This window comes from Ailuropoda melanoleuca, chromosome 9, assembly GCF_002007445.2.
Source record: "Ailuropoda melanoleuca isolate Jingjing chromosome 9, ASM200744v2, whole genome shotgun sequence".
NCBI lineage: Eukaryota > Metazoa > Chordata > Mammalia > Carnivora > Ursidae > Ailuropoda > Ailuropoda melanoleuca.
This window is the reverse complement of record NC_048226.1, coordinates 103139905-103142749: the sequence shown is the minus strand read 5'-3', so window position 1 is coordinate 103142749 and position 2845 is coordinate 103139905. Positions and strand designations below refer to the sequence as shown.

Here is a 2845-nt window from a genome sequence, read left to right as displayed (position 1 = left end):
CCCCACCCCCCCGGCCTCCTCCCCCGCCTGTCCAGGGGCGGCACTGCGGGCTGGGAAGCCGGGACCAGAGGAGGGAAGGAAAGAAGGAAGGAAGGAAGGAAGAAAAGAAGGAAGGAAAGAAGAAAGGAAGGAAGAAAAGAGAAGAGAAGAAGAGAAGAGAAGGAAAAGAGGAGGAATTCAGAGGAGCAGAGGAGGAAACGCAGGTCAGGCAGGCAGGAGGAGAGAGGACGGCACTCCAGCGGCAGCATCCAAAGGCCAGAGTGGGGACCCGTGCTGCCTCCGCCGCTCCTCGGATGGTGACGGGTCCCCGCCGCGGCCGCAGCCCCCCCGCGCCCCGGCTCCGCAGGCCCGCAGCGCCGGAGCCCCGCAGGAATCATGCCCAGATCCTTCCTGGTCAAGAAGGTCAAACTTGACACGTTCTCCTCGGCGGACCTCGAGAGCTCCTACGGGCGCGCCCGCAGCGACCTCGGAGTGCGACTGCACGAGAAAGGTGCGAGCTGGGCTGAGGCTGGGGACAGCAAGGGGCCCAGGGCAATGCTGGAAGGGGTAGAGGACCAGAGTATGGAGATGGAACGGTCAGGGGCCCCAGGAAATAGACGCAAAGGAACCAGAACCAGAAGGAGACAGTGGCTGAAGCTGGACTGTGGAGGAAGGTGGGGAGAGGGGAACGCAAAGGCAGGCCAGAACAGGGCCAAGGCCAGGCAGGGAGAGTGTCAATGCAGGAGGTGGGGAGCAAGGGTCGGAAACAGGAAGTACCTGAAGGTACACACGGACCCACACCCTGGCTATGCGTATGGACACTTGCTGATATGACAGGACCTGCCTTGCATGCAGACCCACACCCAGGAACCTGGGCCTTCCTGAGTATCATCCTCTCTTTTTTGGCAAGGGTCAGCAGAGTGCTGTGAGTTGCAGGGAGTAGGCATGGGTCCAGAGGGGCCGCCACCTGTCAGGACTAGGGTACCAGCAGAGGAGCAGCAGTATTTCCCCTGCAAGCAGCGTCAGGGAGGCTGTGGGCAGGAGGGCTCTAAGTAGGGAGGTCCCAAGTTCTGGAATGAAGGGGAGGCTCTTTGTGTAAGGGTGCCCAAGTTCAAGGACAACTGTTAGCATGCAGGCAGGAGGGATGGGAGTGCCAGCAGCGTGGGGTGGTAGAACAAGTGTGACCTGAGCCTGTGTGAGCTGAGCCTGTGTGTGAGCCTGTGTGCGCCCATGTGACTGCGTGCGGCCATGTGACTGTGTGCGCTTGTGTGTGACCCTGTCTGAGTGTGTGTGCCTGCCTGTGTGCCACTACATGGGACCATGTGACTCTGAGGCCGCTGTGCACCCATGTGACTAGCGACCCTGGCTGAGTGTGTGTCAAGGGTGGCTGCCTGTGTGACCCTGCATGAGTAGGTGGTATGCTGGGATCAGCGAGCAGCCCACCCAGTGAGGACACTCCAGGGTTGATGGTGGCTGGGAAGCTGGATATAACCCTGAAGAAGCCAGAGGCTGCATCGTGTGGTGTGTGCATTTGTGACTTTGAGGTTGTGAGATCCATCTTGTACCTTGAGAACAACTGCAGTTACCGGCATGAATGATGCTGCCTGTCTGCAGCTTGTCCCAGTGAAGGTGTCCCCTGGTGGGTGCCCTGGCACTCTCCAACACAGCGACTGCCTGGTCACCTGTCTTGAGGCTTGGGAAGGCCCCTATAAAGGGTTAGGGCCTGGGGGAAGAGGGCTATGTGGAACAAGGTAGGACCCAAGGGTGCAGGATGACCGAAGGGAGTCGGAGAAGAAGCAGAGTGGATGGAGGAAGATAGGGCTGGAGTGGGAAGGGGGTCAAGTCCAGAGAGTGGTAGAGGACCTGGGGGGTAAGAAGGAGGTGCTAGAGAGGGTAGGAGGGGCTGCCGGAGGGAGAAGTCTTCAGGGCTTGTTGGGGGGCCTAGGGAACCAAGGAGGGGCAGCATCAAGCCTGGACACGAGTTCTAGGTATCCAGGGGAAGAGCAGGTGGGAACCCCGAGAAGCAGGAGCGACGGGGTCCCTCGGTGGGCGGTCCCGGCTTTGTGCGCTGCGGGTCCGCAGTGTGTTGCATAATCAGGGAAAACTGCTGAAGTGGGGAGAACCCGAGGGGGAGGAGGGGTGGAGGAAGAAGGGCGAGGGAAGCGCCGCCCCTCCCCCCTGACCTTGAGGCTCCGCGGAAGGGGGGCAGCCGCGCCCGAGGATGCGCCTCTTTCCTCCCCCTGCGAGGGTGGGGCGGGCGGCGGGGGCGGAGCCGGGGCCCGGCCCAGTCTCATCTGTCCTCTCTTCTCTTCCCCTCCCTGCCTCCTCCATCCTCCTTGCCCCGCGGTCCCTCGGCCCCTTCTCCTTTGTCCTTTTCCTTGTTCCTTCCTTCCCGGACCCCGTGTTTCCCGCCTGCCTTCCCGTGTGTGTCTCGCCCGCTGCCCGGTTCCCCCTCCCTCTGTCTGCCTGTCCGCCTCGGCCCTCAGGATACCTCAACGACTACGCGGGGCCCGCCTCCGTCTACGATGGCGATGCCGAGGCGGCCTTGCTCAAAGGGCCGTCCCCAGAGCCCATGTACGCTGCGGCCGTGCGTGGAGAACTGGGCCCGGCGGCCGCGGGCTCGGCACCGCCTCCCACCCCGCGCCCAGAGCTGGCCACAGCCGCGGGCGGCTACATCAACGGCGACGCGGCCGTCAGCGAGGGCTACGCGGCTGACGCCTTCTTCATCACCGACGGGCGCTCGCGCCGTAAGGCCGCCAACGCTGTCGCTCCCTCCACAGCCTCCGCCGCAGCTCCCGACTGCGACGGTGGAGGCGGGGCCGGGGCGGGTGCGCGCGGCGCGGGGGCCGGGGCCGGGGTCCGGGGC

At 63.8% G+C, this 2845-nt stretch overlaps 1 protein-coding gene across 1 annotated transcript in view; it reads left to right on the top strand.

Moving 5' to 3' along the window:
- The first annotated feature begins 6 nt into the window (after positions 1–6).
- Positions 7–2845, top strand: part of SCRT1 (scratch family transcriptional repressor 1) — a 5478-nt gene continuing 2639 nt past the window's right edge. Inside the window, exons 1-2 of the mRNA XM_034668786.1 lie at positions 7–490; positions 2466–2836. Of these exons, the coding sequence (XP_034524677.1) occupies positions 376–490; positions 2466–2836 (486 nt within the window). The 5' untranslated portion in view covers positions 7–375. The remainder of the gene's footprint in view (positions 491–2465; positions 2837–2845) is intronic.